General features: G+C 42.2%; 1 protein-coding gene across 10 annotated transcripts in view; it reads right to left on the bottom strand.

The window, feature by feature from the left end:
- PHACTR4 (phosphatase and actin regulator 4) overlaps nt 1–12,432 on the bottom strand; it is a 113,527-nt gene that overhangs the window by 6,822 nt on the left and 94,273 nt on the right. For all 10 annotated transcript variants that reach the window (XM_047792880.1, XM_047792881.1, XM_047792877.1 and 7 more), the window contains 5 exons: nt 11,052–11,655; nt 8,929–9,116; nt 8,020–8,173; nt 3,498–3,553; nt 1,805–1,866 (listed from right to left, as the gene is read on the bottom strand). In XM_047792880.1, the coding sequence (XP_047648836.1) occupies nt 1,805–1,866; nt 3,498–3,553; nt 8,020–8,173; nt 8,929–9,116; nt 11,052–11,655 (1,064 nt within the window). The remainder of the gene's footprint in view (nt 1–1,804; nt 1,867–3,497; nt 3,554–8,019; nt 8,174–8,928; nt 9,117–11,051; nt 11,656–12,432) is intronic.

Raw genomic sequence — 12,432 nt, 5'->3', positions numbered from 1 at the left:
GGGCAACAATCATTTGGAGCTGCATACACTACAGCTTATGGCAACACTGTATCCTTAACCCGCTGAGAGAGGCCAGGGATTGAACCCTAATCCTCAGGGACATTATGTCATATTCTTAACCCACTGAGCCACAAAGGGACCTCCACCTGGGGACCTTTTATTTATTTATTTATTTATTTACTTTTAAATTTTTAAATCCCTGAGCAAGGGCAGGGATTGAACCTGCAACCTCATGGTTCCTAGTCGGATTCGCTAACCACTGCGCCACGACGGGAACTCCCCTTTTATTTATTTATTTTTGCTTTTTAGTGCCGCACCCAGAGCATACGGAAGTTCCCAGGCTAGGGGGTGAATCAGATCTATAGCTTCTGGCCTACACCACAGCCACAGCAAGGCAGGATCTGAACTGCATCTGTGACCTACACCACCTCTCAGAGTAACGCTGGATCCTTAACCCAGTGAGCAAGGCCAATGGCTACTAGTCAGGTTCGTTACCACTGAGCCATAATGGGAACTCCAAAGAGTAGATTCTGATTAAGCAGATCTGGGGTGGGGTCTGAGATTCTGAATTTCTTATAAGCTCCCAGGTGATGCCAATGCTTCTGGTCCATGAACCACATTTTGGATTGCAAAAGAGTCAGCGCTATAAATTCATATCTAATACATTAGAAGGTGAATACACTTCATATAAAAGCAATATCTGTTAGTGGGCAATATTAAGTATGAATTTCCTTTTGACATGAAATAATGACCAAGATATCAGATTCTGTAACAAATTACGATGTCAGGGTGAACAATCAGGTAACCTGCTAAATCTGAAGGCACTGAGTTCAGCCATGGCCTCTAATCACCCTCAGCCTATAAAGGATAATTCCTCTGGCTCCAGAGGAGGGAAGAAGTGGGAAAAATCTGGAAGAAAATTTCTAGATTCTTTACCTTCCTGGGGATTCTTACACATTTAAAGAAATATCTAGAGGGGGAGGGGGAGGGAATGGGATGGATTGGGACCTTGGGCTTAATGGATGTAAATTATTGTCTTTGGAATGGATTAGCAATGAGATCCTGCTGTGTAGCACTGGAAACTATGTCTAGTCACTTATGATGGCGCATGATAATGTGTGAAAGTAGAATGTGTACATGTAACTGGGTCACCATGTTGTACAGTAGAAAAAGAAATTGTATTGGGGAAATAATAAATAAAAATATAAAAAATGAAAAAAAAAAGAGAAATATCTAGAGCACTCAGACCAACTCCAGGAATCTATAGGAGATAAATATCAACTATTACAGAGGGAGAGAAAGGGAAAAGGGCTTAATCACAGAGTTTAAGGGCCAACACAGGTCTGGTACCAAAAAGACTCTACCCTAATTGGCCTGGGACCAATGAGAAAATTGTATTTGGTTTTTCATAGTTGTTAGGTATTACTAAGGATCAATTCAGTTTTTTCCCTGATGAGAAAGCAACCAGTTTGCCTTGCAAAATGAATGCTACACACTCCTCCTGTTACCCAAAACAGGTTTGAGAATGTATACCAAAAGCCCAGGTCTATAAAAATAAAAGGTCCAAACTGGTACAGATATTTATTGAGCACCTTCTTGTGCCGGGTTTTTTTAAATGGTTAAAGTGAAAAAAAAAAGTTCTTATAATGCCATGTCATTTTCTATACTTCTCATCATGTGTTCTATCTTCAAAACAATCTATGGCAATTCAAGTCAAATTAATTTCTTTCCAACCAAATAGGTCCTTTAAATACAAGATATGAAGTCAGTGGACAGACTGAGAATGAACACTTGCGCAGTATACCTTTCTAGTGAGCCGACGCTTAATTTCTCGTTTTTCTGCCTGACGATCAGCTTCATTTTTAGCTACAGTTGACAGAAACAAAGAATATTACTTCAGAATGGCAGTTTGCATATCAAACTTTTCAGTGATTACACCTCAGGTATTTCTCACAGGTTCCAAGTCAGAATAAAACATTAACTTTGAGAATGGCTAATCAAGACAATTTTCTTGTCACCTGGTCAAATACGTAAGAGCATGGGTCACCAACTATGGTACCAAAGCCAGACAATTTCCTGTTGTTTTCCTGCCCATGAACTACAGTCTTTACATTTTAATAAAATAGCTACATTTTGAATGGTTTGATAAATACCTACATAACAGCCTTTTTCTGCAAAACTGAAAATATTTACTATGTGCCCTTGAATAAAAACTTTGCAGATCTTTGCTCAAGAGTAAACAGTAGCAACGAAGAATGGAGATCACACTAAGTTTCATGCGAAAGGTCTATAAAGGCTCCCACACTTTAAAATTTCCTTGGTGACTAAGTTCTGAATAGTCAAATATTGGTGAGAGAACAGTGGATGTGCTGGTCAAGCTGAACATGCCCATAAGTAACCCTATGAAGCCTAATCCCATTTAGTGTGGAGGTTTTTTTTTCTTTTTTCTTTTTAGGGCTGCACTCGTGGCACATGGAGGTTCCCAGGCTTGGGTCAAATTGGAGCTATAGCTGCCGGCCTATACCACAGCTGCAGCAACATGGGATCTGAGCTGCATCCGCAACCTACACCACAGCTCATGGCAATGCTGTATCCTTAATCCACCGAGCAAGGCCAGGGATTGAATGCGCATCCTCATGGATACTAGTCAGGTTTGTTAACTGCTGAGCGGGAACTCCTAGTGTGGAGGTTTTTAAGGACAAATTTCACCCTATAATCTGGAAAAGTAAATCTGCACTGGATTAAAATGCTATTTCAGGAAGTCAATTACATGAACAGAAAGCAAATTAAATACATGGTCCTATTTTGTGACTTCAGAAGTATGAAAAATCTTAAAAGATGAACAAGGCAGAACAACTGCTGCATTTGGAACTTGCTCTGGGTCTCAGATTCCATTAAGAACAGAAAAGTCCACTCCAGTACACAACCATTACCTCACTTCTCCTAAGACAGAGAAAAGGTGGACAGTACATACTATCAAACCTTTCCAAATACCCAAAGTAGTCTCAGGATACTGTGAGAACATTCAAACACAATTTTCTGGAGTATCCCAGTACACTAAACAATACCATAATGATGAATTGTAAAGGTGAGCTCTGTTCTCTCAGGAGCAAAAAAGTAAAAAGAGTCTTTCCTTCCTTTTTCTTAAGGTCTGCACCTGTGGCATACGGAAGTTCTCAGGCTAGAGGTTGAACTGGAGCTGCGGCTGCCGGCCTACACCACAGCCACAGCAACTCGAGATCTGAGCCATGTCTGTGACCCCATGTCTGTGACCTACACCATAGCTCACAGCCAAGCAGATTCTTAACCCACTGAGTGGGGCCAGGGATTGAACCCGCAATCTCATGGATACTTAACCTACTGAGCCACAACAGGAAGTCTTTAACAGTCCTTCCTTGGCTGGAATATTCTCTCCTTGACCCTTGTACAAAATGCTTCTCTTTTCCGATATGTATATTAAAGTCAGAGATAAACTTCATTTCCACAGCTAGACTCACGTTGTAGTATGTTTCGTTGTTCCAGTTCTTCTGGTGTTGGTCTTTGACTCAGTCGTCTAAAAAAGGAGATAAATAAGAGTACTGTCTATGTTAAACTTCCCAATCCTGTACAAAGATCAGTTTTGGTCTCAATTTATATTAGCCTATATACTAGAAAGAAATCAAATTTTCAAACTTTTGATATTTCATTTGTTTATAAAACAATTTTCACACTGAAAGTGTTAATACATTTTTTTTTTTGGCTGTGCCCATGGTATGTGGAACTTCTGGGCCAGGAATGGAACCCAGGCCACAGTAGTGACACAAGCTGCTGCAGTGACAAGGCTGGATCCTTAATCCGCTGTGCCACAAGGGAACTCCTGAAAGTGGTTTTTTTCTTTTTTTTTTCTGTCTTTTTGCTTTTTCTGGGTCCGCTCCCGTGGCATATGGAGGTTCCCAGGCTAGGGGTCTAATCGGAGCTATAGCCGCTGGCCTACACCAAAGCCACAGCAACGTGGGATCCGAAGCCGCGTCTGCGACCTACACCACAGCTCACGGCAACACTGGATCCTTAACCCAATGAGCAAGGTCAGGGATCAAACCCTCGACCTCATGGTTCCTGGTTGGATTTGTTAACCACTGAGCCACAATGGGAACTCCCTGAAAGTGTTAATACAGAGAATTATAGGGCAAAAAGGTATCATACAGGCAAACAGGCCAGGATTCCAGTTCTAGTTCTGACACCAACAAGCCCTACCACCACAAAAAAGCTCAGTTAGATCCTAAGTGTACGCATGCGTAAAGTGAGGATCTGAACTGGACTGGTGGCTCCCAAACAGACCTGCAGATCCTCAAGGATATGAACAAAAATTCTGATTCAGGAAACCAAGATGAGGCTAAGATTTGCATTTACAATGCTTCCATATGACTCTCATGTCCCTCTCTTGATTTCTAAACCAGGGGCTGAAGAACCACAGGAATTTAAGGTGGTCTCTTTCAGAGTTATATTCTGTAAATCTATGATCTTAATTTCGGTTTATCTCTGATACCTGGTTTCTCACTTCATCCCCAGTTCTGAGATGACACCAATTACAACCTGTCATTCCTGAGTCAGAAAGTATTTTGTTTCTTACCTTTAAAGTACTGTTCTCGGATAGTATCTGAACTATATTCTAGTAACTCTTCAGTTGCATGGAAAACTCCCAAATCCATTTTATATACAATTTACAACTTAATGTATTTCAAAAGTATTTTTTGTTGTTGTTCCTCTTGACCTTCTTTTTTCAACGTTCATTTAAAAAAATACTACACCCAAAAAACCACCACAGCTTTACTAAGATATGTGACATGCGATAAATTATATGATTTCATATTTGGACATATGTACATATCTGCAAAATCACCACTACAGTCATGATAAGGAACATATCATCACCCTTGTTTTCTCAATGAAAACTGTCTTTGTTACTTTTGTCAAAAATGAGTTACACAGGATTTCATGTTGTGGCTCAGTGGTAAAGAACCTGACTAGTATCCATGAGGTTGCGGGTTTGATCCCTGACCCCGCCAGTGGGTTAAAGATCCAGTATTGCCATAAGCTGTGGTGTAGATCACAGACACAGCTCGGATCTGGCATCCTGTGGCTGTGGCTGTGTGGCCAGCAGCTGTAGCTCTGATTCCACCCCTAGCCTGGGAACTTCCATACGCCATAGTTGTGGCCCTAAAAAGCCAAAAAAAAAAAAAAAAAAAGTTGTACATATGTGGGGTGGGTCTATTTCCTGGCTCTCTTTGTGTTGCACTGACTTGTCTATCTTTATGTCCATACCATACCATTTAGGTTACTTTAGCTTTATAATATACTTAAAATAAGAAAGTGTTGGTCCTACAAACCTGTTCTTTTTCACAGTTGCTTTATATTTCCATAATAATTTTAGAATCAGTTTATCAATTAAGGCCTACTGGGGGTATTCTGTTTTTTGTTTGTTTGTTTGATTTTTAGGGCCACACCTGCAGCATATGGAAATTCCCAGGCTAGGGGTTGAATTGGACCTGCAGCTGTCTGCCTATGCCACAGCAACATGGGATCCAAGCTGTTTTCAACCTACACCACAGCTCACGGCAATGTTGGATACTTAACCCACTAAATGAGCCCAGGGATGGAACCCGCATTCTCATGCATACTAGTTGGATTCATTCCCACTGCACCATAATGGGAACTCCCACTGGGGGTATTTTGATTGGAACTGTGTTAAATCTATTGACATCTTAACAATATTGAGACTTTTTTTTCTTCTCTCTTTTTTTTTGTCTTTTTAGTGCCATCTCCACGGCATATGGAAGTTCTCAGGCTAGGGGTCCAATTGGAGCTGTAGCTACCACCCTATGCCACAGCCACAGCAATTTGAGGTCCGAGCCAAGTCTGCAACCTACACCATAGCTCACAGCAACACCAGATCCTTAACCCATTGAGTGAGGCCAGGGATCGAACCTGCATCCTCATGGATACTAGTCAGATTCGTTTCTGCTGAGCCAGACGGGAACTCCTTTTTTTTCCTTTTTATGGCTACACCTTCAGCAGTGGAAGTTCCTGGGCTAAGGGTCAAACTGGAGCTGCAGCTGCAGGCCTACACCACAGCCTACGCCAGATCCAAGCTGCATGTACGACCTACAAAGTTGTGGCAATGCTGGATATTTAACTCACTGAGTGAGGCCAGGGGATCGAACCCACATCCTCACGGAAACTACATCAGGTCCTTAACCTACTGAGCCACAATGGCAACTCTAGTACTGAGACTTCTGATTCATGAATATATTATTTCTCTCCATTTACTTAGCTTTACTTTGCTTTCTTTGGTAGTATTTTATACTTTCCAGTATACAGGTCATACACAATCTTTTGCAGGTTTATTCATAAATATTTAAAGGTTTTTTCTTTTGGCCACACCCACAGCATGTGGAATTTCCTAGGCCAGGGATCAAACCTGTGCCACAGCAGTGACCCAAGACACCGCAGTGACAGCACTGGATCCTTAACTCACTGTGCCACAAGAGAACTCATATTTATTTTTTTGTTTGTTTTTTTAGGATCCCACTTGTGGCATATGGAAATTCCCAGGCTAGGGGTTGAATCAGAGCTATAGCTGCTGGCCTACATCACAGCCATAGCAATGAGGGATTTGAGCCAAGTCTGTGACCTGCACCACAACTCACGGCAATGCTGGATCCTTAAACCCACTGAGTGAGGCCAGGGATAGAACTTGTGTCCATGGATACTAGTTGGGTTCTTAACCCACAATGGGAACTCTGAGAACTCATATTTAAAGATTTTTGATGCTACTGTAAATTTTTATTATAAATGTTAATCTCATATTTTTACTTTTTGTTTTTTAGGGCCAAACCTGCAGCATATATAAGTTCCCAGGTGAGGAGTTGAATCAGAGGTGCAGCTGCCAGCCTACACCACAGCCATACAACACAGGGATCCAAGCCACGTCTGTGACCTATACCACAGCTAATGGCAATGCTGGATGTTTAACCCACTGAGTGAGGCCAGGGATCAAACCCAGGGATTGAACCTGAGTCGTCATGTTGGGGTTGTAAACTGCTGTGCCAAAACGGGAACTCCAAAATTCCCTGTTCTTAACTAATACTTAATCTTTTTTTTTTTTTTTTGGCCATGTCTATGGTGTGTGGAAGTTCCTGGGGCAGGGATTGAATCTGTGCCACGACAGTGACCTGAGCCACTGGAGTGACAACGGGGGATCCTTAACCCACTGTGCCACAAGGGAACTCCAACTAATTCCTGATCTTGATGGTCTCTTGTGGCTACAGAGGCACATGGTTCAGTATTAAGGCTGCCATCTTGGCCAACAGCAAAGCCACTATCTGAGGCAGGAGGGAAAAATATATTTTAATTAGCAGGCATCGTTAGTTATTTTTAAGGAATATTGCCAAGAGTTCCACCTCCTTTTCCTTACTGTACTAAGAAAAACAACTGAGGCGGGCAAACAACCTATCTGTAAACCTGGACTCTATATGGACTCACTCTGTCTGTAAAGCTGGCCTGCATTCAGTTTCTCTATGATTTTAGTTCCAGCTGACTTGAAAAATACACTGACACTGTGAAAAGAAGCAGTTACATGGAACATGTGAGATAGATGCAATGGAAAGTATGGGTGTGATCTTTAATTGGGCTGGAACATCATGGTTGAGCAACCTGATAAATGCCAGAGGAGCCTTGCTGTCCTTGAAACCCTGAATTCTCTAGAAACTTTGAAAAAACATATTTATGTCTATCTAATGGTGTAAAGCTGTGAGATATGTCTGTCTTACGGTTTATAGCTCTGAGAACCATTTAATGCCTTAATTTCCAAGTTCTTAGAAGATACCCAACTGTGTACGATACGTATTTTAAAAAATTATGCTATTTCTAAAATTAAAAAAAAAAAAAGATAAATGAATGCTCCACCACAAAGTCTCTAAGACATATACTGGCATAATCAAATCAAATCAAATCAAATCAATTGATTCAGCAAAGACCTACCGGATTAGCGTGTTCCCAATCTGGTGCCGTATTTCATTCCATTCTTCTCTGCTTTTTCGAGGCCAAGAATTCATGTTCATCTCTGGTTCACTGGGTCTGTGGTTCAACTTCATCGCCAGAGTGTCTTTCCTTTTCACTTTATTGGCCAGAGCACCTTTGCAGAAGGAAAAGAAAAACATGCAGAGGCTTAACGCTCAGTCTTATCTGGAGCTGGGTAAGAGTCTGAACAAACAACATCATAACGCCCAGCTTTCTACTTGGCCTCCAATGACCCACCTAACTTAGAGGTGGGAGCAAAGCTGAAGATATCTAAAACTCTTTGTAGCAGATGGACTCAGACGGGCTAAAGACATCTCCTTTCCACTAGTTCTCTCCAAATTTTTCTCCTTAGTAAGAGTTGCTAGAGGGGGGATAACGAAAGCATGGGAGAGGCTCTGAATTACAACAGAGAGGCATTCACACTAACACCCTCAGAAGGTTCCTACTCCTAAAGCTGCTTTCTACTCTGAGGAATCAGGATTCTATTTGCAGATTTGAGGACAAGAATATGTTTTGTTCTTTACCCCATGAATACAGTAAGGAAACCATTCCTTTTGTCTTCTCCACAAAGCCCAAATACCAACTTTCCTTTACTCCACATTCTTTACTAATATCAAGATAAATAATTCTAAAATCAAACCAAACTGATATATGTCTGACTGACTCAATCTACTGGGTGCCCCCTCATTGGCTTGTTATAACAAGGGGTACAGCAGGGACAAGAGTTCCTCACAGCAGCTTCCAACAGCAGTCAGCCAGATGACTCGATGAGAGAGGGTGCCTGCTTCCATTCACCTTACACTTGCTAAGACCAGTACATAGCTTTATCCATAAAAGAAACTTCTCCTTTGCTTTCCGGCCCTTTCTTACTGTGATGGTTTTCATCTTCATCCTCTTCATCTCGGTACTGAATGGGGCCTTCTGAATCTGAGTCACTCTCTTTCTCTTCCTCTTCCTCCTGCAGACACTGTGGTAGTTTAGGAACAACTGAGGTAGATGCTACATCTTCATCGAATGCAAATAGATGGACTTGCTCCTCTTCTTCTTCATCGTCTGGACTAACAAATTAACATAATTACATTTTCCTCTCAGAGACATAAAAAAATAACTGATTTGCAAGGCAAAGTATTGAATAACTATGAAAAATAATGAACAAAATGATTTATAGTTTCTTCTCTTAACTTTTACACTCTTGCTAACCCAGCTGCCACCTATGCCACAGCTACGGCAGTGCTGGATTCTTTAACCCACTGTGCTCTGCCAGGGATTGAACCTGTGTCCTGGTGCTATAGAAAAGCTGCCAACCCCATTGCACCAGAGCGGGAACTCCTAAGCGGCTCTGGTTTCAAACCCCAGCTCTACAATTTATTTACTAGCTTGTAAGTTACTCAGTTTTTCTGTAAATGGGAATGAGATCTACCATTTCAGCTTGTTGTGAGAATGAAATAAGACAAATTCTAGAATATACTAGTGCCTGACACAGAGAGAGCCCTGATGATCTGTATATAAGATGCAATATATTTGCTTCGATTAAATGAGAAAATTACACAGTATTTAACACAGTATTTGGCTCATGGAAGATACTCAAAATACTTAACCCATTTCCCTTTGGTTTGATAATGGAGTAGGACAAAATGATAATCTAAACCAAGGAAGCAAAGAGAGGTAAAGATGAAAACTAGTTACTTCCCTTATACTCTAGAGGCATAAAACTATGACTTAGTCTACCTCAAACTCAGGATGCTGTAACAGCTGTATAATAATTCTTTTAGTTAGTAAGACAAATTTCCAACCTGCCAAAAAGTGTTGATCGTCAGCCCACAATTTGTCTGACATTCACCCTTTTTTTTTCTTTTTTTTTTTAAATGGCAACACCTGGAGCATATGTAAGTTCCCCGGCCAGGAACTGAATCTGACCCACAGAGCTGGGACCCAAGCCACAGCTACAGCAACGCCAGGTCCTTTAACCCACCGTGCCAGATGGAACCTGCCACTCTGCAGCAACCCAAGATGCTACAGCCAGGTTCTTTTTTTTTTTTTTTTTTTTTTTGCTATTTCTTGGGCCGCTCCCGCAGCATATGGAGGTTCCCAGGCTAGGGGTCGAATCGGAGCTGTAGCCACCGGCCTATGCCAGAGCCACAGCAACTCGGGATCCGAGCTGCGTCTGCAACCTACACCACAGCTCACAGCAAGGCAGGATCGTCAACCCATTGAGCAAGGGCAGGGACCAAACCCACAACCTCATGGTTCCTAGTCGGATTCGTTAACCACTGCGCCACGCCGGGAACTCCTACAGTCAGGTTCTTAACCTACTGTGAGACAACGGTAATGCCTTGCCTGAATTTTAAAAAGACAAAGTAGGTATAAGTACCAATGCTATTGTGAACAGATTCAGCGTTTGGGGAGAGACGAGGGAGAGAAGATGAGCAGTTCCCATCTATGGGGCTGGAATAACTGAGCTAACTTTCAGAGCATTCCCTTCTCTTTCTCTAGGCTTCTCTCTGTCCCTCTCTATCAAGTCTGTGTGCCAGGCATTAGAGCTTTCAGATTTTGTCTAATTTCATTCTTGCAAGCCTATGAGCTATTATTCCTGCACACAGGTTAGACAACTAAAGAACAGGAAGGTTAAGTAACATATACTACTGGAAACAAGTAAATAAGAGGCAGAGCTGAGATTTGAACCCAGAGTTGCTTACTCCAAGGTCAGTGTTCTTCAGCACCATGTTACACTGCTTCCCTTCTATCATATAAAAATACACAGCACTTTTAAGTTTCACGTACAAAAGTTTATAATTTTTTCAAATCATCATGGAAATTTCTGCTATGGAAAAAATTTATAGAAATTAGGAGGGTAAAAAAGTCCAAATTCAAGAACATGTCCTATTTATTGAGTATTCTTAATTTATTCACATTTCCTCTTTATAAGTTATTGTTTCCAAGAAGGCCTAACAAGTGTAAAGAAGGAACAAGAAGCAAGCTTTAAAAGCACTCACACTTTTAACATTTCAATAGTGATGGGAAGTGACCTGGTCCGACCCAGGGTACCGCTGTCCTCAGAAAAGTTGTCACTGTTCTCGAAGAGCAAAGAATGAGCTCTATGAGAGCCCTCCAAGGGAGGAGTCATGGGAAGTGGGCTGGTCAGGGCCTGCTGGATTCGGATATGCAGTGGGACTGGGGGCAGCCTAGGGGGTACGCGGGGCTCCCCAAAGCTATGGTCCAACATCCTCTTGGGTACTTCCTTTTTCTGACTTTCCTGCTGCGGATCCTCCTGGGGTAGATCTAAGGAAGGTGGAAACTCAATTTCTGGCACAACTCGAAAAGTCTTAGCAGGGAACGGAGGGGACTGAGGGGGTTCTGGAGGTATATGAGTAGGCAGCGGAGGGGATGGAGAGGGTGGGGGGATCATCAGCAGTGGTTCGAAGCCCATGGAGTATGTGCTCTTCTCTCTCTGATCTTGTGGTGCTTTTGTGGTGGTGGAAACGGTGGCAGCAGACTCTGAGGTGGATACCAAGGTTGATGGAATGCCTCTCTTAGGTGGTAAAGGTGGGGAAGGCTTTGATGACAATGTACCATTGTTTATTGCTTGAGAAAGTTCAGCTGGAAAAGAGAAAGCAACATTTCAATTTAAGATGACTCTACAATACTTTGAAGGGACCAGCCCAGAGCCTAGAATCAGAGCTAAGCTCAGTCCCTTTTTTTTTTTTTTTTTTTTGGTCTTGTCTCTTTAGGGCAGTACCCATGTCATATGGAGGTTCCCAGGCTAGGGGTCGAATTGGAGCTGTAGCAGCTGGCTTACACCATTGCCACAGCAACACAGGATCTGAGATGCACCTGTGACCTACACCACAGCCCAGGGAAATGCCGGATCCTTAATCTACTGAGCGACGCCAGGGATTGAACCCAAATCCTCATGGATGCTAGTTGGGTTCGTTAACTGCTGAGCCAGAATGGGAACTCCTGGGTAATTTCGTTTTTTTTGTCTTTATGCCATTTCTTGGGCCGATCCCGTGGCATACGGAGGTTCCCAGGCTAGGGGTTGAATAGGAGTTGTAGCCGCCGGCCTACGCCAGAGCCACAGCAACGTGGGAAAAATTCTTGAGTTCTATTTCTGAAATAGCAAAGCTGCTCCCAAATTGTGCTCAGTTTAGAATGTAAGATACACTTATATTACATATGTCACTCAAAGGTTTCCAATTGGTCCAATCATATTATAGATCCAAATGATTTTATTTAATTTCTAATTTTCTTTCATAACTTGATTTTTTTTTGGGGGGGGGGGGTGCACCTGCAGCATATGGAAGTTCCTGGGCCAGGGATTCAACCCATACCACGGAAGTAACCATGGAAGATCCTTAAGCCACTGAGCCACCAGGG

The sequence above is a fragment of the Phacochoerus africanus genome, chromosome 8, assembly GCF_016906955.1.
Source record: "Phacochoerus africanus isolate WHEZ1 chromosome 8, ROS_Pafr_v1, whole genome shotgun sequence".
Classification (NCBI taxonomy): Eukaryota; Metazoa; Chordata; class Mammalia; order Artiodactyla; family Suidae; genus Phacochoerus; species Phacochoerus africanus.
This window is presented reverse-complemented; position numbering and strand designations above follow the sequence as displayed.